The 23,790-nt window shown below is 38.4% G+C and overlaps 1 protein-coding gene across 2 annotated transcripts in view; it reads left to right on the top strand.

Moving 5' to 3' along the window:
* Strn (striatin) overlaps positions 1–20,266 on the top strand; it is a 90,949-nt gene extending 70,683 nt beyond the window's left edge. The window contains exons 8-19 of one of the 2 annotated variants that reach the window (XM_075955694.1): positions 116–226; positions 2,859–2,945; positions 3,417–3,560; positions 6,924–7,060; positions 7,816–7,991; positions 10,566–10,613; positions 11,810–11,931; positions 13,290–13,457; positions 15,219–15,359; positions 16,341–16,448; positions 17,435–17,521; positions 17,612–17,857. In XM_075955694.1, the coding sequence (XP_075811809.1) occupies positions 116–226; positions 2,859–2,945; positions 3,417–3,560; positions 6,924–7,060; positions 7,816–7,991; positions 10,566–10,613; positions 11,810–11,931; positions 13,290–13,457; positions 15,219–15,359; positions 16,341–16,448; positions 17,435–17,521; positions 17,612–17,781 (1,499 nt within the window). In that variant the 3' untranslated portion in view covers positions 17,782–17,857. Of the gene's footprint in view, positions 1–115; positions 227–2,858; positions 2,946–3,416; positions 3,561–6,923; positions 7,061–7,815; positions 7,992–10,565; positions 10,614–11,809; positions 11,932–13,289; positions 13,458–15,218; positions 15,360–16,340; positions 16,449–17,434; positions 17,522–17,611 lie in introns of both variants that reach the window. The other variant, XM_075955695.1, reaches the window with a different exon arrangement.
* The last annotated feature ends 3,524 nt before the right edge of the window (positions 20,267–23,790 follow it).

The raw sequence follows: 23,790 nt of genomic DNA, 5'->3' as shown, positions 1-23,790 counted from the left end.
GGCTTTTCTTTTTTTGGTAAGTGGTATTGTGAAGAAAATCATTGTGTCTTTCAGATATTGATTTAGAGTATTTGGTATTTTATTGAAGAAAGACTGTTTGTCTCACTCTGTTTAGAAAAGGAAGATCAGTGTCTCGTGCCTGAAGCCTGGAATGTGGACCAGGGAGTAATTACCAAACTGAAGGAGCAGTACAAAAAGGAGAGAAAGGGGAAGAAAGGGGTGAAGAGTAAGTGGAAAACATTGTATCTATAAACTATGAAGTCTGCATCTTGATGTCTTCCAAGCTTCCAAGGTTTCTTTTTTTTTTTCCAATGTTTTCCTAAAACTACTTACTCTTTTCTTTTCTGCTCCTGATTTCTTTCCTTTTGCCATCCCTCGGGGGTTGAAATTAAGTGGCAGTGACTGTGAATTAAACAAAAATCATATGTAAATATGGAATTTTAACAAAAGTGTAAACCTCATGCGAATGCCGGCCTGTGAATTTGAACATAGGAATGAGTTGGCCTTTGAAGGTCTGTGTGCTCAGTCACAAGGGTGTTTATTTCCAATGCCAATTTATAAATCTTATTTAAACTCAATTTGCCGGCAGTCTACCAAAGTTCCTGCTTATACTTTCAGATCTTGAGACAAGAAAGAAGTTAATTTCTGCCCCTGAATAGTATGTGTTCACAACATGAAATTCATTTGCTATTGTCTCTATATGCTGTACAGGGCACACAGTCAGACATATAACTTAAATGAGTCTGTTTTCTAATGTAAATGTTTTACCCAGCTTTATTAATAGCAGTATTACCAGTTACCTTTTTTTCCCTTTTCAATAAAATGTATACCATATCAGAAGCAGAAGCCAAAATCAAATTTATAGCCCTGTGGATCATATAACTCATTATGCAAATGAAAAACTTTTTAATAGATCTAGTTAAGTATATAAAATGGAAATATAAATCCTCACAAAACCTTGATAAAAATATTCTTCAACAGCCTTTTCGTGGCTGCAGTGTAGCTCAGTTGGCAGAGTGTCTCCCTAGAATGCATGCACAAAGCCTTGGGCTCATCACTGGAACTTCCTAAACTGGGTGTAGTGACTTGTGTCTGTAGTCCCAGCACTCGAGGTAGAGGCAGGAGGCCCAGGAGTTCAAGGTCATATTTAGCTACTAAAGAGTTAGAGGCCGCCCCAGGATATAGGAGACCTCATTTCAAAAACAAAACAACGCACTTTTGTGGGAGAATAAGATTAAACTACTTCTTGTGCTTCTACTCACTGAGATGATAAACATGGCTTTCCTCTTTTATGGCAATAGTGTTGCAAGGAGAGGGCCTGCTTGTTCATCCCGTCCACCCAGCTAGCTTACACACGAAATAATCACAGAAACTGTATTCATTAAGACTGCTTGGCCCATTAGCTCTAGTTTCTTATTGGCTAATTCTTACATCTTAATTTAACCCATTTCTATTAATCTGTGTATTGTCACATGGCTGTGGCTTACCTACAAGATTCTAACAGGCGTCCGTCTCAGGCGGAGGATCCATGGCATCTCTGACTCTGCCCTTCTTCCTCCCAGCATTCAGTTCTGTTTTCCCTGCCTACCTACGTTCCGTCCTATCAAAAGGCCAAGACAGTTTCTTTATTCATTAACCAGCGAAAACAACACATAAACAGAAGGACCTCGTACACCACAATAGGAATTTCATTCTTTGAGATGTGAAAATAGTACAAAATGAGATTAAAATCTAAATTTAGTGAGAAACGGAATTATAAGTTAGCAAAAGATTGGAAGGAAATACTGCATTCCCTTGTTACTTTTTAATTATGGCAAAACATATCAAGACCAGTCATTCCTGGCAGACATTGTTTTACAATCTGCTAATTACCATTAAAACAGTTAGATATTTACTGAAAATCTTAGAATTTTTAAATTGTTAATTCAATGAAAAGTCTATGTCCATTACTGATGTTAACACAGTTTTCACAATTACTGAAAGTGTTATCTCAAACTAGATAAAATCAGAACAAGAAAGATTAACATTAAAACAAAACCGCTTCATCCCATTTTTCAAATATTCTAAAAACTTTAAACTTAAAAAATATATTGACATGAATTGCTATGACTTTTAGAACCATTTTCGAGCCAGTTAAACTAAAATGTTGAGGAAAATTTGTATATCATACATTAGAAATGGCTTCCAGATTAAATCAGTGTTGGTATATTTCTTTGGGACATTATGTTATACAATGAGTGTCTTGCACTATGAAAAGATCTTTTAATTGGAAAGGTTGCCAACTCATCTACTCTTACATTGTGGGTAGAATTTAGCCCTTCAGATCTAAAACTGCACCATTTGACTGGAATAGTATTCCTTTAAACAGAAGCAATTGGATTCTTTACACCTAGGGATTGCATATTTAAATATATAGCACATGGGCTTTTTAAGTAAAGAAGTGTTAATTCTATGGGGGAGAAATTCGAATGTCTTACATGAAGATAAGGCATGTAGACTAAGGCCCCCACATTTTACCGTTCTCACTTGTTATTATGTTAAAACAGTAGTATGAGGACAAGTGAAGAGCTGTGATAATGAGAAGAATGAAGTAAAGCTGTGCATTGTTATACAGAACATTAGTTTATAAGCTACCAGATACACTTTTTAATCGAGCTGCTACCCACTGTAAACTTGTTGTTTTTAATTGGTCTAGTGTAAGTATATCCAGTCAAATGGTGTACTCCAGTCATACTGTCTTAAACTTTTCTAGGAATTCCTTAGAATTGCTTAGAAATAGTTGTATTCTTTGCTGGTATAGCAAATACCATAACGGACTATGGGTAAGATTTTCCCATTCTTAATTAAACTTGTAACAGGAAAAACTACCGAAGATCTGTTTCAGCCTCTATCCTATATAAAACAGTCAAAACAGGGATGTGGGAGAATGAAGAATCAAAGCCCAGGTAAGTGACCAACAGGGCATGAGACTTCACTTTGGGGTCCATAGCTGCAGAATGTAAGGCAATGAATGTAACTTAATTTAAACAGCAGGAGTGTATTGTTCAGTTGAGCTCACATTTGGTTCCTGATCTCTGCTTGTCTGTCTTCATTTAGACCGATAGTCACTGGTTTTGTTGTAGATAAGTATGACTTTTAATGGTACATACTGGACATGACATTCTTTTTTCATGTAGTGATTCTATTAACTTAATTTACAAAAAAAAATATGTAGTTAAGTATAACTCTTTTCCAGAAATAATAAACTCTTAAAATTTGAAAATTTCAAAAATAGCTGCTCCTAATTGATCAATCTAGTAGGACGTTTTAAAGGTGAATGTTGGCAGATGTGAAAAAGCTTACTGTACAATTTTTATGAAATGAGTGATTCTGTTTTCTCTTTTTTTTCTCCCCTGCCCTCCCCCTTTTTTGGCTAGGGCCCAATAGGTCAAAACTACAAGATATGCTTGCTAATTTGAGAGATGTTGATGAACTTCCCTCATTGCAGCCATCTGTTGGCTCCCCTTCCAGACCCAGCAGCTCCAGGCTTCCTGAGCAGGAGATCAGCAGGGCCGATGAAGGTGAGCACCTGGACCATAGCCAGGACTGGCGCTTTAGAGTTTACTCTGTCTGCACACAGCCACTTTCTTCAGTCAGTGGGGGTTGACTCCAGCTTCGTCTGTGATTTGGGGGAAGGGGTATCTTAGTTTCTGGTTTAGAATAACCACTGATAACAGAGTAGTAACAGACTTGCCCCGTTCCAAGGCTGAGAAAATTGAGTCTGAAAATTGGTACTAAATGTTCACTTCGAAAGGCACCATAATGCTGCAAGTCTGAAGTTCTGTCCACTCACACCTATGATGGATGGCATGCAGTTTTAAGGTAGAGCTTAAAGATAACCAGTTACCTGAACAGCGATTTGCCCAAGGTTAAGTTTATAGTTATTACTGCCTTTGCATTTGAAAGCTGATACCAAAGTTCATGTTATTTTCACGAGTTTGTCCCTAATATGTGACCAATACATTTATTTTAAACTTAACGCCATTGTACAAGATTTTGTTAAGTAATTATATTTTTTAAGCAATCCACACAGAATAGTAATTCAATTATATTTTTTTTGTTACAAAGTTTACACCAAGCTAAAAAATTGTGTTGTTATTGCATTGACTTTTAAAAACCTTAAACATATCTGCTCACATTTTCTTCATTACTTAATCATTACTTTTTTTTGGATTTGATGCTTCTTTCCTTAAACTCACGAACTGTGAATAAATAAAAAACATCTTTTGACATATGGGCAAATTGTCATCTGATTTACTATGGTTGAAGGAGTCTCAGAATGACAACAGTTTATGAGATTTTCTGGGACTATCCATGTCAAAACCTATAGTTATAATTTAATAAAAGAATTCACAATAATATGCCTCATCATTTTTAGATAATGAACTTGATGTTATGATGTATTAGATATTCTGAATAAACAGAAATGAAGTGGAGAAAAAGGTCAGCATGCTTAATTTGTTGATTTAAAAAATGAAGGGACCCCGGACATCATGGTGACCACATGCTTTAGTCCTAGTATTCAGAGGCCGAGAAAACCAGCCTCCTGAGAGTTTGAGGTCAACCCAATCTACAGAGCAAGTTCTGTGCAGCTAAGGGCTGCATAGTGAGACCCTGTCTCAAAGCAACAACAAAATGGAAGGAAAACCTCCCGCTTTCATATTTTCTGCTTCCCATGTTTCCTTGTTTCCTTTTAAAAGTCCTTATCCACTTGCATGTATTTTTAACATGATAGTTACAGCCATCGTGTAGAATAGTTCTATCTTGTTTTAGTATAAAATCATATATTGATCATTTTCAAGCTCAGCCTTAGTGCTATATATTATACTTTAGATTTAAAATAAAATCCTTTCTCCTGAGTTTTTTTTTGGGGGGGGGGGAATGTTACTAGCTTTTCCACAGTACAATTCTATGGCATATAAATATGAAAAAAGTCCACGGTTGGAATGTCACTTGGTGATAGAGCATTTCCCTATCAAGCAGAGCTAGGTTCTGTCCCCTGCTTTAGGGTTGAAGAGTGTGGGAGAGACTATTGCTTAAATATTTAATTGCCTGTCACTAAAGAATCTTTACCCAGCTCTCAGGAAAAGCTTCCATACTTGGTGTAGTATTTGAATTCCAGTTAGTGTTCTAAAATCTAATTAGGGGCTGCAGTGTTTAGTTACCCAAAGCACTGTAACCTGTTTCTTAACTTCTGAGGCCAGAGAGAACAAGATGCCCACCCACTTAGAGATGTGATGTCTCTGTTGCTTTCTCTTCTGACCACTGACTAGACTTTCTAGAATATTAGTTACCACTAACCCATGCTGTGATCAGTCTCAGGAGCCTCTGTTTCAGGGACAAGGTCATTTGTATGAAAACGTTAGAAATGAAAAACGTAAGAAACAAAGAACACCTGCTGAATACCTAGACACACATAGATAATACACAGCTGAAGCCCATTTTTATCAATGCCACTTCTGTGTACATGTGGCTCGATAATGGTTTACTTTGTATTGTTTTATTCTGACAGTGATTTTCTTTTATTTCTGACCAAAATTTTGAGTTTCTGTTACTGGTACTAGGTCTTTGTCACTGTTTATCCCTGGCTAATTTGAGCTCATTACGTAGACCAGGCTGGTCTTGAGGTTCACCTGCCTCTGCCTCCAGAGTGCTGGGTTTAAAGGTGTGCACCACCACACCCAGACCACTTCTGTTTTTAAGAGCAAATAACTATGATTTAATATGTTCAACAAGTACCTATTAATAAACATGATTAACTGTAGCACTGAAAAACAACTTTTAAGTCTGCTGTACTTGATATAATTAACTCACTTCTTTGTTAAAAGATAACATCTCTTTAGCAAATCCTTTGACTTGCTAAATTCATCTTAAATGTTTCTCATCAATGAAGAAAGGCAAGCTCTGGAGCCTTTTTGGAATAGTTTTCTTTTATAAAACCTTAATTTAGCATTTTGCTTTTTACTGGCCCTTCAGTGATACTGGTTGGAAAGATTGAAGTGCTGTGTTCAAAGTTACAAAGTAAGAAGTTCAAGTTGATTACACAGTAAAACTCCATCTCAAAGCACAGTAGGCATCTATTAAAGTTCTGAAATGGACTTTAAAACATCTTTAAATGATAGAAGGCATGTGTACAAATGGGAGCAGCTCATTAAGTAATCACACATCAGAATTAGCCATCACCCCCAGATCAGGAGCCAGCGCGTTACCAAGGGGTAGCATCCTGTGTGACCTCTTTCACCACTGGTCACTTGTTTCACGCTCAGAGGTAATCACAACTTCCAACATTGTATATTAATTTTCCTCAGAGAAGCGCATTGTATAGTTTTCATTTTGAAATGTCTGCAATATTTGAAGTGACAGAATTACAGTTTTGTTTTGAATGAGATCAATAGTGTTCGACATATAGCAAATACTACTTCTTAATATACTTTGTCATTGATAGGCATTATTTGAGAAATTAGCTTGAAATATCAAATAGAAAATTTACTATAATTACGCCATTTTCTATATAATGATCCAGGAAAGGACAATAAATTATCAAATTTGTTTCTGTTTTACTTTTCTAATTAGATGATGCTATTAGCAGGATAATATATGAAAAAGCAGTCTTTAAGATTTTTCTACTCAAGTAATTTCACTGTTTAGAGAATTGCCTAACAGTAATGTAAGATTACTGTTAGGTACATAGCCCTCAGGCCTGTAATTCCAGCACTTAGGAGGCCAAGGCAAGAGAATTGCCTTCGTTCTGGGCCAGCCTAGGCTCCGAAAACAAAAGTAGAACAAACTAAGATGTACATGTTCTCTTATCAGAAAGGTAATACAAGCAAGCAAGAATAGCTGTGAAGTGTGTAGATGTGTAACTCGGCTCTGTCTCCCCTCAGTGGAAGCACTGACATTTCCGCCTTCTTCTGGGAAGTCATTTATCATGGGAGCAGATGAAGCCCTTGAAAGTGAACTGGGGCTTGGAGAATTGGCAGGCCTCACAGTGGCCAATGAAGCAGACTCACTAGCTTATGATGTAAGTAGCAGTTTTCTTTTTTATGCCATTACTATGTTTGAAAATTAAATTTACAGAAAAAGATGTCAGAGGTTAAGAACTTTTTCACAAGTATGGATCTTGGTTTAGTTTTAATTTCACATTTTGCAAAGATAGATATAAAAATTAGCTGGCATTTTCTAAATAACCTGGAGATTAAAGTTGGAGGCTTTGCCTAGATCTGGGGGTCAGTATAGCATATGCATTGGAATTCTCTTTCCCATTGCAAAGTGTGTGCTGTGTTTTTGTTTAGGCGCCTGTGATAAGTTATGTCTTACCAACAGCATTTGTCCTGCCTCTTCAGTTCATCCTGCAGTGCGGGCTCCGCTCGATAGCCCTAATTTCTTCACATATGTATGCTTACCTCTTTTCTACTTATTCTTCCAACAAAGGTTGTACAAATTACCTAGTCTATAATGACTAGAAGCAGAAGTTCCCATTACATATTTTTGTCCTGTTTGCCTAAACCACGAAGACTTTACCCAGTAGCTAATGGGACTTTGACTTCCTTCTAATGCAATCTCACATTTTTAACCTCAAGAAAAATCGCTGTTATGTGTTCCCAGCAACTACATGGTGGCTCACTACAATCTGTAGTGAGATCTGGTGCCCTCTTCTGGCCATGCAGGGATACCTGCAGGCAGAACACTGTATACATAATAAATACGTCTTTAAAAAAAAAGATATATTTTGTTGAGAATCAGCTATCCCAACTTGATTTTTTGTTTCTTTAATAGATAGCAAATAATAAAGATGCCTTGAGGAAGACGTGGAACCCTAAGTTTACATTAAGAAGTCACTTTGATGGCATCCGAGCCCTTGCTTTCCACCCCACCGAGCCTGTTTTAATAACAGCGTCAGAAGACCATACACTGAAAATGTGGAATCTGCAGAAAACAGCCCCAGCCAAAAAGTAAGAATATTCTAATTTTACTTACTTTAAGATTAAATTAAATTATCAATAGGAAAAGACACAATATTTTAAAATAATTTTCTGTTATGTTTTCCATATCTCTCTTCAGGTTCTTTATTTTTTACCAGGTGAATCTCTGATGGTTCCCAAGGGTTTGTGACTGCTGATCACAGTCCTTATGCATAAGTGTTTTAAGTGGCTTTTTATTTATAAGTGAGGCCTCTTGCCTGTAATGAAGATCCCTGTCAATGTAAAGAGATATAAGTAGGAACATCAGAATTATCAAAACTTTGACTTCACTCTGGCCCATTATTTACAGAGTTTGGATTTACAAAGTGAAGATGTGGTTAGGGATTTTTCTATGACCTTAGCTCTTTTTTTGACAACAAGTTTTCTATTCTAAGGGGTTTGTATGAACTAAGGGCTACTGTTGTCTTTGTTTAGCTGCTTATTCTTGTCTTGGTGTGTGAATGTCAATAGGCACACTGTCCTATAAACTGTTTCCTTAGCCCCCACGCTAGACCAGGTCTAGATGAGGCCTCCTCACACTGTCACAATTCCTCCTCTAATGGGAGAGAAAACATGGGCTGTAAAGGGTAATTTTCAGAATGTGAAAATTTCCAGTTATATCATATAATGCAGGGAAATTTTTATCATTTCAGAACTTCAAATCATTTCATATTTAAAATAAAACATAAAACTCTTGATAGTATCAAATATTCAACATGAGTTGAGAATCTAAATATTAAAAAAAGAAAGTCAAAGCCAGAACTATACACACGGCAGGATTTCAGCAAATAGTACTTTAACTTCCCTGTGTTTTCATGAAGGTTAATATGTCTGTCCTTGATTCTGTGGAAACTGCCCACGTCATCAGACTCTGAGTGCACTGCATTACTTAATAGGCGAGATTCATCGTAGACATTGGTTAAAAGCAAGAACTCACCATTTTCTACATCATGTTGCAGGAATTTTAGGTATACATTATCTTTTTCAAGTCATTCAGCTCAGAGGTAACTAGGTTATTATTTGCTTGTGTAGATATTTTACTAATTTGTTTTTGCTACTTTGCTAAATCAGACATTTACATTTAAGTCCATGTAACTAAGCTGGAAGCAGAGCTAGCATAACTAGCATATCGTGAGAATGCTGAGAATAAGAAAGGCAAAGACACAGCACATCCAAGGAGTAAATAACCCCTCTGCTGACTTCATCCCATCCCCATGCTCAGACTGCACCCGCATTCTGCCTGTCCCGTGTGAGTCTCAGCACTGACGCTACCTACTGGTGTCTTTGAAACCGGGCTGCAATTTCTTCTACAAGCAGTACAGCTTCTGTGGTGCCTGTGTTACATCTGTTGTACTTAGTAGTACTCTTGTGAGTCACACAGTGAAAGGATCCTTGCTGATGGAGGCTGGATGAGGGGGTGGATGATTGTAACAGTGTGAGGAGACCATGTAACACTAGTGGACGAGTTGTAACAGTGTGAGGAGACCATGTAACACTAGTGGATGATTGTAACAGTATGAGGAGACCATACAACACTAGTGGACGAGTTGTAACAGTGTGAGGAGACCATGTAACACTAGTGGATGATTGTAACAGTGTGAGGAGACCATGTAACACTAGTGGATGATTGTAACAGTGTGAGGAGACCATGTAACACTAGTGGATGATTGTAACAGTGTGAGGAGACCATGTAACACTAGTGGACGAGTTGTAACAGTGTGAGGAGACCATGTAACACTAGTGGACGAGTTGTAACAGTGTGAGGAGACCATGTAACACTAGTGGATGATTGTAACAGTGTGAGGAGACCATGTAACACTAGTGGATGATTGTAACAGTATGAGGAGACCATGTAACACTAGTGGATGATTGTAACAGTGTGAGGAGACCATGTAACACTAGTGGATGATTGTAACAGTGTGAGGAGACCATGTAACACTAGTGGATGATTGTAACAGTGTGAGGAGACCATGTAACACTAGTGGATGATTATAACAGTGTGAGGAGACCATGTAACACTAGTGGACGAGTTGTAACAGTGTGAGGAGACCATGTAACACTAGTGGATGATTGTAACAGTGTGAGGAGACCATGTAACACTAGTGGACGAGTTGTAACAGTGTGAGGAGACCATGTAACACTAGTGGATGATTGTAACAGTGTGAGGAGACCATGTAACACTAGTGGATGATTGTAACAGTGTGAGGAGACCATGTAACACTAGTGGACGAGTTGTAACAGTGTGAGGAGACTGAATAACACTAGTGGATAATTGTAACAGTGTGAGGAGACCATGTAACACTAGTGGATGATTGTAACAGTGTGAGGAGACCATGTAAGACTAGTGGACGAGTTGTAACAGTGTGAGAGGCTGTTTAACAAAGTGCCACTGCTGAGGTGGGAGTTTGTCTATGTAAAGGTATAATTGGGATAAGAAGAGCCTCTGTCCTGAGGCTGAGGATGTTACTGTCATGGGGTCTATTTCTGACACTGTTCTGTGACTTAGTCATGCTGCTCACTACTGAAATGTGCGACACCTAAAGTCATCTTCTCTCTCTGGTTTAGGAGCACTTCTCTCGATGTGGAGCCTATCTATACGTTTAGGGCTCACAAGTAAGTTTGTGATTTCTTTATTTTAAGCCACCATCTTTATAACACAGTTTGATTGGAATATTATACATTCTTTCAGTTAAATGTTTTAATAATTTTTCTATTTAGTACTGGGGCCCTTTTATTTATTAATTTTTTTTTATAAATGTGAAAGAACCTGGCAGATAATGTAAATACCAAGTAGGGATCCTGGTATGCATGTACATTTTAAACTGAAGCCAAGGTGTTTTGGTTTAAGTATTAGAAAAGCTAGCACTGGGCACCTGCTGCTGCTCCTGGTTCACAACAGCTTGTAACCCCAGCTCCTGTGATCCGACACCACTCTCGTGGCCTCTGTGGGCACCTGCGCAGAAGTGACATAACAGCCACACATACAAATAAAAAGTAAAAATCATTTAAAAAGAAATCTTAGCATTTTAAAAAGAGATCTTAAACATAGTCTACATAAAAATATTCAAAGTCGAGGAGGGGGGCACAGCTTAAAGATAGAAGGCTTGCCCATTCTGCATGAGGCCCTGGATTTCCTCCTGAGTAATGTATGCTCACACACATGCCTCTTGTATTTTTGTTTTGTTTTGTTTTTCAAGACAGGGTTTCTCTGTAATAGTCCTGACTGTCCTGGAACTCACTCTGCAGACCAGGCTAGCCTTGAACTCAGAGAGATCCGCCTGCCTCTGCCTCCTGAGTGCTGGGATTAAAGGTGTGTGCCACCACCGCCTGGTTTGGCACTTGTATTTTTAACCAAGAATTTTTCTTTAGTTATTATGTATTTTCTTCATTTTCACTTATGTGTGAGAGGCATGTCTTCACTTCATTTGTCAGAGAAATTAAATGTAAAGGATGAAAAAGTAAATATTTTTTCAGGTTTAGCAGACCATATTCTGTTGAGCTGTTTCTTTTTTTGTCCTCTTTTGGCTTTTGGTTTGGTTTTTGTTGGGGATTGAACTAAGGGTCTTAATTCATGTAATATTCTTGGTTTTGTTTTTGCTGTGTGGGTTGCTGTTTTAATTTTTAAATATGTAAAAAGCTTGAGAACTATACTAGGACTACTAGTGAATTTGGCCTCAATTTACTAACCTTTGGTCTGGCAAAAAAAAAAAAGAAAAATGAATAGTACATTGTAAATTTTGACAAGTTACATTGTAGAGTTAATGTGTGAGAATAGCAGCTAACTGCCGTTGATTCCTTTGGTGTCCCAGAGGTCCGGTACTGTGTGTGGTGATGAGTAGCAATGGCGAGCAGTGTTACAGTGGGGGTACGGATGGTCTGATTCAGGGCTGGAACACCACCAACCCCAACATCGATCCCTACGACTCTTACGGTAGGTGCTTCACCAAAGCTCTGAAACAGTGGTGTCTTTTTTTCATAGTATATATTAAGGGTAAAATTATGTATTTAAAAAACTAATAAAGAGAAGCATGTCTTTATCTCATTCAGAAGGACTCCTGTAAATACAGGAAACAGATCCTAATGCCAAAGGAAAAAACAGGCTGTTCTTAAGAAAAGAGTTCATCTATGCAGTCTTATTGACAGAAATAATGGTTTGGTTGACATGCAGTCTTATTGACAGAAATAATGGTTTGGTTGACATGCAGTCTTATTGACAGAAATAATGGTTTGGTTGACATGCAGTCTTATTGACAGAAATAATGGTTTGGTTGACATGCAGTCTTATTGACAGAAATAATGGTTTGGTTGACATGCAGTCTTATTGACAGAAATAATGGTTTGGTTGACATGCAGTCTTATTGACAGAAATAATGGTTTGGTTGACATGCAGTCTTATTGACAGAAATAATGATTTGGTTGACGCTCGCTATCTTCATGTTAGACATCTGTCTCTTACGTGAAACCTTGCAACTCCTCTGTAGTCATGTTTCATTATGTTTTTGGCAAACAACTCTAAAGATAAATGAATGCTAGCATTATTCCCTTGCTCAGTTATTAGAGGAAAATAGAAGAAGCTAATTAGTTTTGAAGTCCAAGCCTCCAAAATATTTTTTATAAAGGACCTCAAAGGTTAAGGAATGGCCTTTCAGCTAGGTTTAGTGGTGTAGGTCTGTAATCTCCAAACTTGGCAGGGAGCAGTAGGAGAATTGCTGTGAATTTAAACCAGTGTGGTCTATTTAATGAGTTCCAGGTCAGTATGAGTTCCAGAATAAACCCAAGCTGTCTACCTGTCCTCTCTCCACCCTCAACACACACACATGTAGACATGCATGCGTGCACACAGGCCCTTTGGTTTTAAGAACAGTTTTTTTTTTTTTGCCATGAATTCATATTATCCTGTGTTTCTAGATGTTACCATAAATTCTCTTGTAAAACTCTTTAGAAATTGGCTGCTTTAAGTTTTGAGTTAATGCAGAATGATTTAACATGTCATGCTTTGCCATTAAAAACATTTTAATTTCACTACCAAACTAAAGTAAACAGAAATCTCTTCTTATTTTATTTAATAAGCATTAAAATAGAGCTTTCTTAAGAAAGCATACTTGGCTTCTTCATTCTAATTTAGTATTTCCAAACCTTATTTGTATATTTCGAAAACTACTTGTAATTCCGACAGTATTTCAGAAGAATAATGAAATAGGAAGATTGTGTTATACCGTTTCTGGGTACGTTTAATGTTTACAGTGGAACCTAAATGCCTTTGCGCTTTTTCTTCCTGGTTTTGCACAGACCCTTCTGTTCTGAGAGGCCCTCTGCTGGGCCACACAGATGCCGTGTGGGGGCTGGCGTACAGTGCGGCACACCAGCGCCTGTTGTCCTGTTCAGCAGATGGCACTCTACGTTTATGGAACACAACCGAGGCTGCTCCGGCACTGAGTGTGTTTAATGATAACCAAGGTACAGTCCTTCAAATCGAACATTTCCAGATATTTTGTAAAATATCCAACAAGTAAATGATTCTATAAACTTGACTTTATAAATTTCTAAGGTTTTTTTTAATGTAGCAACATTATTGTTTGACATTTGAATGCACGTATAATTCTTAAAAACAACATTTGATGAGAAAATGGGGCTTAAATTTAAAAAATTGAGACATAGCTTATTTTCAGTGATGATTACCAATGTTAAGGATGTGTTCTCATGCAGCTGGGGAGCAAGTGCAGTCCGGGAGCTGGTAGAGGTCTGGAGCTGGACCCTTTCTTCTCAGCTGCTCTGTGTCCTTAGTCAGTCCCTGTTACATATTCCCAGCCAATGGTTCCTCGTGTCAGGATTACTCTCATTATAGGTTAGTTTTGTCTATTCCGAACCACAATAAAATAGCAGTCTAGCTTTTCATCCATGTAACATTGGTGCAATCCAGTGCCCGTTTCTTTCCTTTATTATGGGAGAGGATTATATTAGGCTACAGTTTGTCTACTCATCTATCTCCTGTCAGACACTGAGGCTGTTATGCGCAAAGTCTGTACAAATTTATAATTTTCACAATTTATTTATTTATCTCTTGGTATTTACTTAGGTTGTTCCAGTGTGGGGCTATTCAGAATAATTTATTATAAACATTCATAAATTTTCATCATGGGAAGCAGAGACCTTTCAGTAGAATTGCTGTGTTTTAGGATGGGTGTTTTGTTGGTGACTTACGTGAAATAACCAACATTGTTCCCAGAGTGCTCATGACACCCTATAGCTGCAGCGGCGCGAGGTCCACATGCACTGCGTCCTCACTCGCTCTTGACGGTGTCGTTCTGTGTCCTTTCAGCCTCCTGTGGGCGAGTGGAAGTGGGTCCTTCTGTGTCAGTGTTGATTCTTGGATAGCTCATTTGGTTGTGTGCCGTTTTCTTGCTTTTCGCTTTTTGGCTGTTAGACAGTTTTGAATTACTACCTTGCTTTAGTTAGGTGTGGAAACAGATTGTTTTATATTTACCATTCTATTTGTTTGTTTTCTTGTGGCAGTGCCTGGCTATATAACCCAGATTCACCTTGAATCTGTTGTCCAGGCAGACCTCAAAGGCCTCTACTTCCAAGTGCTTGGGTATAAGGAATATGCTGTCACAGTGGCCTTATCATTCTGTTTTTGGTATAGATGAGTTCCAGGTTTAGTCCCTTGATAATACCGTTCTGTATTTGTGTGGTAGAGAAATATTCCACCATTGACATGCACTCCAGGCCACAGAACACCTTTATTCTTCAGCAAAGTCATAATGTGCACTTAGACTTCGAAAGCTTAACTCCATGCTTGGCCAGCGTGGTATCTCTGAGCTGCACTCCAGCCTGAGATGGATTTGTTATTGTTGTTTTCTTTTCTTCAAGATGAGTTTTTAAAATACGGAGTTCTTACTGTGTTAGTCTATGCCTGAAATGGAAGTGGAAGCTATAAAACTTATGGTCCATATGTTTTCATTTTCTTTCTAAATAAGTTTGCATTCTATGAATGGATTAGCAGGATAATGGGGTAGAAAGCATTTAACAGGTAAGGATAATAGACTAAGGCTAAATGTTACAAAAGAAGTGCTCTTTACTGAATGGTTGTAAAATAACTTAATCTAATGTTAAGTCTGATTTACTTAAGTAAATCATACTTTGTTTTGTTTTGCTGCATTTTGAGTACTTTCTCAAGTAAAACTTAATTGTCATTCTCTTTGAATATCTCTGACTTAGAACTGGGAATCCCTGCTTCTGTGGATCTAGTGAGCAGTGACCCGAGCCATATGGTGGCATCATTCAGCAAAGGATATACAAGCATCTTTAACATGGAAACACAGCAGCGAATTCTCACTTTAGAATCCAATATAGATACAAGTATGTATACGAACTTTTAAAAGTCTCTCTATTCATTTTTAAACTTAATTAGAAGCGTAACTGCCCAAGTCACTATGAAGAATGCTTGAATTATAAAGTGTTCTGTAGCCCAAATCTGAGAACACATTTACTTAAAAAAAAACTTGCTTTGTTTTATTTCAGTCTAAGCCACTGAAATAAAACAAACAACAGAAAAACTGCACCCTGAGAACTTACTCCACGAAGCCACGTGACATTTTTCTGTTGTATATCGAAATAACAAGCTGAATATAGTAATTAACCTCTTTGAAAACTCTTAAATAGTATACAGCAATTATTAGTGTGTTCCTTAAAAGCTCAGAATCTGGGGGGCTGCAAGATAATGGTCTTTTCCCTTATGTTGCAAAGAGGAACAAGTCCAGAGCCCTCATTCTGACGCCTCTATGAAAAGAGCTCCGTATTAGAAGGAACTGAGATTTAACTTTGAAGATTATTTGCATATTGTTGGTGTTTGTTTTTATTTTGAGATAGGATCTCAATGCGAATTTCTGGTTGACCTAGATGTAGATGAGGCAGACTGCTCCTGAACTCTGAGAGATCCACCTGCCTCTGCCTCCCAAGTGTTGGGATTAAAGGTGTGGACCACCATGCCCAGCCAATAGAACTCTGTTATGATAGCAAACATCACAGAATCTGTCGACTTAGATGTCATCAGTGACTTTAGGTCAAGTCTTAGGTGACATCCATGTATAGCAGGCTGTAGAAAAGGAACTTCTGACTTCTAATCAGCTGTAAATATGCCAGTGTGGTTTAGCTTAGGCAGTGCTCGCTCGTTTTACAACACTGAAGCTGGAGAAGTGATTAGAGAGTAACTGAACCACAGCCAGACTAAAGTTGCATTGTATTTATTTTTTCTTGTCTGTTTAGGTATTTATATCTTCCTTGTATGAAAAAAAAATTACTTTGACCAATTGGTATTGATTTTTAATTTTTCCTTTTTAGCAGCCAATTCTTCCTGCCAAATAAACAGAGTCATCAGCCATCCCACTCTCCCGATCAGCATCACTGCTCACGAAGACAGGCACATCAAGTTCTATGATAACAATACAGGTAAGAGCCTCCTAAGCACTGTGTCGTGTGCTGAAGCGAAACCAGCAACAGCAGCAAGAAACTAAAACAATAAACACCTACTAATATGCTAATTGTGGTGTCTAATGGAAGCTTTATAGTCACGGAATAGGTCCTGAAACACTTTCTCCACTCATATCTGCTGAGACTGTGTTATGGAATATAATTTTTAGTTTGTTTAATAGTGAGCAGATAGCATATTCTAAAGCCACAAACCTATGTACCAATAAAAATGATCTGTTGCAATCCATAGGGAGTATTAATAGAAACAGGTTGGAAGCAGAGGCTGGTAATTACGTTTTGTTTTAAATTGTTCTGTTATCGAATAGCTGTGTTCTGTTCAATATTACACAGCTTGATTCAGTGTTGTATAGGAAAACCCTCAGGTCATTTGTTTTGTGTGTTTTTCCACAGGCTGATTCTTGCTGTATTATATTAAAATTTGAGTCCTGACTGAATGGGGGTGGAACTTCCTCAGTTTTCAGCAGTCTACGGAAATGCACAGAGCTTTACCTGAGCAGCCTTATTTCTTAGGCTTATCTGCCTTTTAATACGGTCACCTGCAGTTGTGTTTAGTTGCTAGAAATTTAATTTTTAAAGTTCTTTTCTGTATATTGTTTCCACCAAAACTGTGGCCATGTTTTCTCTTTTCCTTTGTCTCTTTGAATTTGAACTGTCTGTCCTAAACCCACGTAGTTTGTAACTAAAGGGTACACAAGATTAGTGACCTCTGGCTAGTAAGACTCACTGAATTTATTGTGGCTTTAAAAAGTCTGATCTGAAATTTAAGCTATTTTTGTTTTTTCTAATTAGCATGACCGAGGCAGGAGGGGGAGATAGGTTGGGAAAAAGTTGATCCAAGAAGTACATAGAGGAGGAAGACTGGGGAAACTAGTGTAGTATGGAAGCTGGCATGTGGGCAAACCAAAGAAATCATCACTAAAGAGTAATGATGTCTTTTTCCAAAGGCAAACTGATCCACTCGATGGTAGCCCACCTAGAAGCTGTTACAAGTTTGGCAGTTGATCCAAATGGCCTGTACTTGATGTCTGGCAGTAAGTACATTAGCTGTGGATTATTTTTTTGTCCTTATCATCTTCATGTTGATGCAATTATTCCTTTCAATCTCCTTTCTTTTGGAATAGGTCATGACTGTTCAATACGCTTATGGAATTTAGAAAGTAAGACATGTATCCAAGAGTTCACAGCTCATCGGAAAAAATTTGAAGAATCGATCCATGATGTAGCATTCCATCCTTCCAAATGCTATATAGCCAGTGCTGGAGCCGATGCCCTGGCTAAGGTCTTCGTATGATGTGACTCATCAGCTTCACCTTCTAGCTCTTTATTAGTCAACTGCACAACAGAGATACAGAAGACCAGGGCAAGCACCAACGCATCCTGCCCTTTTGTTCTGCTGAAGGAGCACAGAGAACATTTGTTAAAGTATAGTTTTGCAATTTGTGAACTGTTTTCTAAAATTAAGGTTTGTTCAGGTTGCTGCAAGCTCAGCTGAATCTGTGAGCCTGAAAACTTTCAAACTCCCCCCAAAGAGGCACTTTCATTTCTGGGTTGTTCTCGTTCGCTAGGCAGGCCTGAGCGAAACAGGTTTAGCATCTCCCTTCCTGAGTGAACAGGGCCCGCTCTGCTGGATAGTTAACAGTTCTTTGGCTGAGAACGCAGAGCAGGAGCTTAGATAGACTCTACCCCAGACACCTGCTACACAGGCTACGTAGTCACACTGTGCTGTATCTGCTCTACTAACCCCATTGTGTAATGACCAGACAGTGTTCAAGTGAGTTTCTAACATAGCTCTCCTTTCAGCTGTTCTCATAAAGCACGTGACAAAACATTTCACCTAGTAGGAGGAAAAGATGCAATAATACGTTAAGAATATTATTCAGAAATGCTAAACAGATACTTAGTTTGAAAGTAGATGTGGTACCATTCTAAAGTCTAACTGTCAAGCACCCATTATGAACAGCAGTTAATAGGGTCGGCGTTCACTAAAGGGTTTAACTTACCCAGGTTTGAGATCCTGTTTATTTTTAAGGGCAAACAGGGACTGTCTCTATGATAATTTGTTTTAAAAGTTCGCCTCATTTGTGTGGTATTTATAGCACTAGAGTGATTATTTCATGTTGACTGAAAAAGGAGGAAGCTATTGATTAGCACCCATTTCTTGACACCCATGTAACTGGTTCAGATAATGCTCACTGTTTCTTCCCTGCCTTTCACACTCATGTTTTCTGACCGCTGCCATGAGCAGTTTATAATTATTATGTTGCCTCGTCCAGAGCGCATGGTTCTCAGGCAGCTGCTTTTGCAGCTCTAATAGAGCAGAGCACCTGAGTCCACCACCAGCATCTCTGAGAACTTCATGGAGACCTAGAGGGAAGACGTTATTGATGCCTGTGATGTCTGTGAGAGTCCTCCTCCTACCTTCACCTATTCTTTAATTGGAACACACCTATTAATGAACAGTGATTCAGTGCTCTATCTAATAAAGCCATGTCTTCAAAGGGCAGATTTCACATTTATGTGACCCATATGTAGTCAGCTTTTGGGAGACTCAGAATCCTACTGGCCTGCCTAGTGCCCTTCCGTGCAGACCTCCTTCCTGTAACTGTCGGGCACCCTTCATGCCCTTCACATTCCTCTGTGAAGTGACAGAGACCAATATAAATATTTAAAGTAAATTAATGTCCACCTTTTCACCAAAATCTATGCATCATAGGCTCTAGGTCTTAAAAATACTATACCTATAAATGTTATAACCTGTTATAATGATTCCATTGCCATAGCTGTGGCATTTCTAGTGACCTATTCTTTGAAGTAGCATTCTCATGGTGATATGGGTAATAATTGACTTAAAGTTTTTCTGCTCTAAAGGCAGATGCAAAATTTTTGCAAGCAAATTTTCATTAACATTATAAGACCCATGCTAAATTTCCCTGGTTGTTCTCTATGTTTGTGCTTTGATTAACAAACCTAAGATAAATTAATATACACGAGTGAACTGAATTAAATGCTTATGTTTTATCCAGATACAAAATTTTACACTGCGATGGGTAAATCTCTCCCTTCTTCACAAAAGGGTGTTCTAACCCGACATTTGTAGACTGTTAGAAGGTTCCAGTTAGAAGCAGTGTATTTATGACCACAGTTACAGCTTTCATTGCTTCCCAAAGTCTGCAGTGTATGTCTTACTCTTGTCACCAACATTCTGGAATCCAGGAGAGGCTGCCCTGGTCATTCTGTGCCTCGTGATTGGGTGGGAAACAGTCCTAAGATAGACGAAGTGTAATGCAGATGCTAGGACTGCTGAAGGGTTTTAGGAAGTGTGCGTGGTGCATTGAAAACTGTACATAGAGAGAGTCTTCTAAACTAGCCCTGTTTGCTCTCAGCCTGGACATGAGCCAAAGCTGTCTTCCAGCCGATGGTAGCATGGACATTTGTCTGACTTTCCCCGTCCTAATGAACATTCACAAAATGAAAATTTCAAGATTCAAAATCACCGAAATGCTTTCATAAATATTTACCGGATTGTAAATATTCTGAGTCAGCTGTTTGGGAATAGTATGAAAATCAGCAGGTGGGTTAGGCTCCTGCCTTATTTTCATGTGCGGTGGATACGTCTCTGGGAGCTTCTAGTACCCTTCTCAAAACGCAGCTGCCACATGGAGCTCATTTGCTACTCAAACCATAGACAAATAAGTGATATAATGACCTTCAGTATTTTTCTATTGAACAAATTTATCAATTTTTGCCATTAAACAGATGATTAGTTATGCAAAGTATTTAGCTTTTGTAATCATTTAGTTGTAACTAAAAGGGGAAAATTGAGCTGTATCACTGATAATGAACTTTGTGAGAAATTATTTGTTTATCTAACTTCCATTCCTTCAGTATTCTTGCTATAAATTTCTTTTGGAGATAATGATTCTTTATTTGAAAGATGTCTAAAAATGTATGTATATTTTATAAATATATATTATATATATTAAATGGATATATATAATATATAGACTATATATATATATATATATCTAAACCATGGGTGCATTTTACTGTTTGTGTTCTCCCGTTTGGAGGTCGTATACTCAGAGGCTGATGGGTATGGCAAGTGTTGTGCTGTTTGCTTTCACAGTATAATATAGAGCTCTAAGTGTTTAAATTACTGTACATACTATACTCACTATAGGCTAGCATGCTTGTTTTAAAGACTGTCATTCTAGTGTATTAAAATCTGAATGTAAGAAAACCTGGCTATTCAAATGTGAATTGAAAAAATTCCATTCTCAGTACTGAGCTGTTTCCATTGAACATTCAAGCTTTCTGACAAAATGTGTCGTTGAGAAGGCAATAGCTAGAAAGGAGAGGTGCCTTTAAAACCTTCAAATGCAGCCTTATAGCGAGGGTGAAGACTGAATCTGTGTTGGGGTGGGAGGGGGAAGAGAGAGCGTGTGTGTGTGCGCGTGTGTGCGCGTGTGTGCGCCAGTGTGCCAGTCTGTGAAGATCCTGATTTTGTGACAGTCAGTGTCTTTTAATGTAACTGCTCAACTTCTAGGACTTCAAGGGACATTTCATGCATAATCATTGTGCTCTTTGGAGCACCTTAAATGCTTTCCAAGCGTTTTGAATGTGAATCCCTAGAAAATTCAGTAAAGAACAAATAGGTGTTTTTGAATTAAAATCAACTTCCGAGAACAAATCATTGGTTCCCCAGATTTACGGGATTCTCACCGATGTAATTTTTTTTAAAGCTTGCTTCTTTTAGTACTTCATATATTTCCCCCCTGTTCTCAAGAGTATGCCATGAAATTCTTATATGGTGAGGATCAGACTAGTAAAAATCGTTTTTAGATGAAACACTTGAACTAATTACAATTCCACCTAAGAACAGTCTTGAAGAGCTTCAGTGGTCTCTCATATCTACCTCATTGTCATTGCTGAGTCGAACGATGGCTGGTGCGGTTGGAACGTCTGTGCTGGTGCTGCTCTCGGGCTTGGGCATCTCCGTGTGCTGTCACAGCGCAGGTGAAACATCCAGGATTACTTCTAGGATTTTGCTTCTTCGTTTTGTTTTCCTCAAGGACGGCTTAAAACACCACCAGTGTGCTTAGTGAGTGGAGAGAGTTAGTCCCTGGTTGTTCTGTGTAATATTTTAAGCCAGGAATCAAATTGTTATGAATTTTCCTGAAACTCCAGGCACAGTAGCACACTGAGAGGCGGAGGCAAGAGGATCTCAAGTTCAAGATTATCCTCAGTTATATAGGGAGTTCAAGGCCAGCCTGGGCTACATGAGCCCTTGTCTCAAAACAACAAAAAGTTTACCTGGAAAAAAAAAGTATGATTTTATTTGGCTTACTTTATTCTTTGAAAGTTATTACCACACTCTTAGGTATATAATTACTCACTTTACTGGCTTAGAAGTTGCCTCCATGATGGTGTTACCTGTTGGTTTATATTGCAGTGCTCAGAGTGTTTGACACTGGGATTCTGGTCATACAAAAGTAATATCTGATGAAGTTCATTGTATGCGTGTGTGCGTGTGTGTATGTGTGTGTGTAATGCGTCATTTCCTAAAGTCAGAAAATGAATATTTCTCTGTTTAGCAGGTAAACGATTTGAATCAGTTTTGCCTTTGCCACTGGAAGCTTTGTAATTGTCCTTATCAAGCATGTGTCTAGGTCTCCGTGTCAGTGGGAAGGACTCCACATTGAACAAGTATTTAACAGAACCTTTACATCAGTTTTGTTGTTAGGTGTTTAATTTCGAAAAGTTTTATGTTAGACCAAAAGAGATCTTTAGATCCCATTATGTATTCTAACAATGTCTCTGAAGTGGTGCTGAGGAGTTTTTCTGGATCTTGACTAGTCAAGCTTTAGATTTCACTTAACTGGGACCACATGTTCATCACCCCTCTGGTGCAAATTAGAAAGTTCATGTTAATTTAAATTAACTTTAATGTCTGCCTGGGTTGTTTCCAGGCTGTGAACCAGTGAGTGCCTTGTTAATGTAGAATGATTTTCCCTGTTGCACGTTAGCTCTTTCTGAAAGGGTCTCAGAGACTGGGTTTGGAGTGACTTGTGGAGTGCTGCTGAGTTGGCAACACAGTATTAGGAAGTCTTTGGTCTGCCATGTCCCACTCTTCCTGCTTCCCCTTCATTGGCTGATGTCGGCCTCTTGTGAGAAAACTAATATAGCCCCCTCCACACTTTTTTTTTCCCATTCCAGATTAAGGAGTAACCCTATCCCGCCCCAACTATATGATCCAATGCCTGTTTTTAGGAAGAACCACTTCTTTGTAATACTAAAAATCTACCACTTCCTTTATGTCTTCTCAGTATCGGTTTACTGGAGTGAACCTCAGGGTGTCATCAGTTCAGAACCCTAAATAACCCTTTATCTCCATACCCCAAAACCCCAACTGGTGATCCCTGGGCCAGATTGTTTGATATTCAGGTGTCTTAAATTTTAGTTTATAATATCAATTAATGTAAATCCAAATGCTAATTTTTGTGGTGCAAGAAGTTCCTTTTGTAAATTCAGGGTATGGATAAGCTAATAATGATATCCAGTTTTGGTGGCTCTAAGTGTATTATTTGTTTTTAAATAAAGTGTACAAAATAGTTAATGTGCTCATAGGTGTGTCTTGAATTGGACTGCTTGTCAACTTTGGAACCTAGTCATCACTTTGCAGTGAACCAACTGACATGTTCTAATGTCTCAGGTCTTTGCTAGTGGGCTAACAGAGGGATGCAGAGAGCCTGGAGTATAAGACACAGTACATCCAAGTGCAAAGTAACAAACCCTAGCAGCTGCAGACTGTGAGGAAGGCGGAAATGCTTATTATGAAGACTTTGGGCCTGAGGAAAGCCAGAACAATTCAGATGCCTCGTGAGACCAGTTCAGCGCCACTTTAATATTCTTTCCCCCTTTGTTGGGCTACTTGCCAACCAAATATATTCTACATCCTCGGACCCACAAGTCACCATTCCCAGGATGTATGATGTCAAACCACAATACAGTATGGAATCTAAAAGAGACCTCTTCGGCACCCTAGAGTATGTCCACTCTTCTTTGTCTATGTTGGCCTGGTTTGGAATGTATTTTCCAGTGTTGTCAGAAATTCTCATTTGTCTTTTTAAATGGGAGCTGAAACATGCCTTTGCTGGAGTCACTTTGAAATAATTTACCTTGGAAGGTCAAGAGCACTCAGAATTACTGGTGACTTGCTGAGTTCTCTAGGTCAGCCTGGGGTTGGAGTAATAGTATGAGATGCACTGGGTTTCCCAAGACCACTGAGATTTTGAGAGAC

The sequence above is a fragment of the Microtus pennsylvanicus genome, chromosome 21 (genome assembly GCF_037038515.1).
Source record: "Microtus pennsylvanicus isolate mMicPen1 chromosome 21, mMicPen1.hap1, whole genome shotgun sequence".
Classification (NCBI taxonomy): domain Eukaryota; kingdom Metazoa; phylum Chordata; class Mammalia; order Rodentia; family Cricetidae; genus Microtus; species Microtus pennsylvanicus.
This window is presented reverse-complemented; position numbering and strand designations above follow the sequence as displayed.